This window comes from Sycon ciliatum, chromosome 3 (genome assembly GCF_964019385.1).
Source record: "Sycon ciliatum chromosome 3, ocSycCili1.1, whole genome shotgun sequence".
In the NCBI taxonomy this organism is placed as follows: Eukaryota; Metazoa; Porifera; class Calcarea; order Leucosolenida; family Sycettidae; genus Sycon; species Sycon ciliatum.
In genome coordinates, this window is record NC_088645.1 from 14,701,864 (window position 1) to 14,703,089 (window position 1,226).

General features: G+C 52.9%; 1 protein-coding gene across 1 annotated transcript; it reads left to right on the top strand.

Annotated features, from left to right (window-relative positions):
• The first annotated feature begins 26 nt into the window (after positions 1-26).
• Positions 27-644, top strand: LOC135812881 (uncharacterized protein K02A2.6-like). Its single transcript, XM_065326099.1, has one exon. It carries the CDS (start codon positions 27-29, stop codon positions 642-644), a length of 618 nt encoding a protein of 205 aa, XP_065182171.1.
• The last annotated feature ends 582 nt before the right edge of the window (positions 645-1,226 follow it).

Here is a 1,226-nt window from a genome sequence, read left to right on the forward strand (position 1 = left end):
TCGCTTCCGACGCCTTTGCACAGTTTATGTCGTCGTGCAACATCACGCATCGGACCAGCAGCCCGAAGCATCCTCAAAGCAACGGCGAAGCAGAACGCGCCGTGCAGACTGCCAAACGACTCATCCGTGCGCCAGGTGATCTACAGCAGTCCCTCTTAGCGTATCGCTCCACACCCCTGGCCAACGGCTATTCGCCCGCCGAACTCTTGTACGGCCGCAGGCTCCGCACCAATCTTCCGTGCCCACCTGATCTCCTGCAACCCTCCTGGCCAGACATCACCGCTCTCCGGGCCAAGGAGCAGGAGGCTAAGCATCGTCAAGAAGATCACTTCGATCAACGCTTCGCAGCCAAGTCGCTCTCCCCTCTGCCACTGGGAGCGAAAGTGTGGGTCGACGACAAGCGCGAGGGTACAGTGGTTGAGCAACTCACCGATCGCTCCTACAACATCGCCACCTCATCCGGTCTTCTGCGCCGAAACCGTCGTGCAGTGAAGTTGCTCCAGCCAGTGACTCCTCCCGGACCGGTGCCAGCAGTACCACCGGCCGCGCTAGTCCCGCAACAACAGCCTGTGCCTACATCACAGCCAACTCTGCGTGCCCGCAACAACATCCAGCCACCGCAGAGATTGATCGCTACCATGTAACTCTCTCTCTCTGGCTTCATGCTATTGCTATTGCTCTCCCGCACATCGCATAGTTCTGTTCTATGTGCCCGGCTATGTACATGTATTTGTCTTGCTTTTGCTCCATAACAGTTTTTTTCCCAGCTGTTGTGTTTTTGCTCGCTTCAATTTTTTTTCAAAAAGGGGGAGATGTCCTATCCTGTATCATGTTAGCCTTTCACCCATTCACGGCATAGTCCTTCCCCTGTTTGTCGCCATGTATAGACGGTACGTGACCTCTCACTACCCCCGTGCTAAGCGAAGATTCACGGGTAAAAAGCCCCAAACTGTGAGATTGGTTATTTTTCAGCTTTCAGCAGCCCTGTGCAAGTTCTTTAGAGAAATCTGGCTCTTTTTCTTGGTGCACTTGTCTACGTCCAGGTGCACAACGAGATGAGGCTGGTCATTGTCATTTTCTGAGCTGTGAACGGGCAGGAAGGTGAGAAAATGTCGGATTTTGACCATTTGTGCTGACCTTTCAATTTCAATGTACCTCTCTATAACATGACCCAGCTGTAATGTCAGTGGTCGCATTGATTTGATTTTTGGTTTGCTTGTAGGGCG

Bases quoted from the DNA above. Each gene is read 5' to 3' on its own strand.
- LOC135812881 (XM_065326099.1), top strand. From the start codon at position 27: ATGTCGTCGTGCAACATCACGCATCGGACCAGCAGCCCGAAGCATCCT.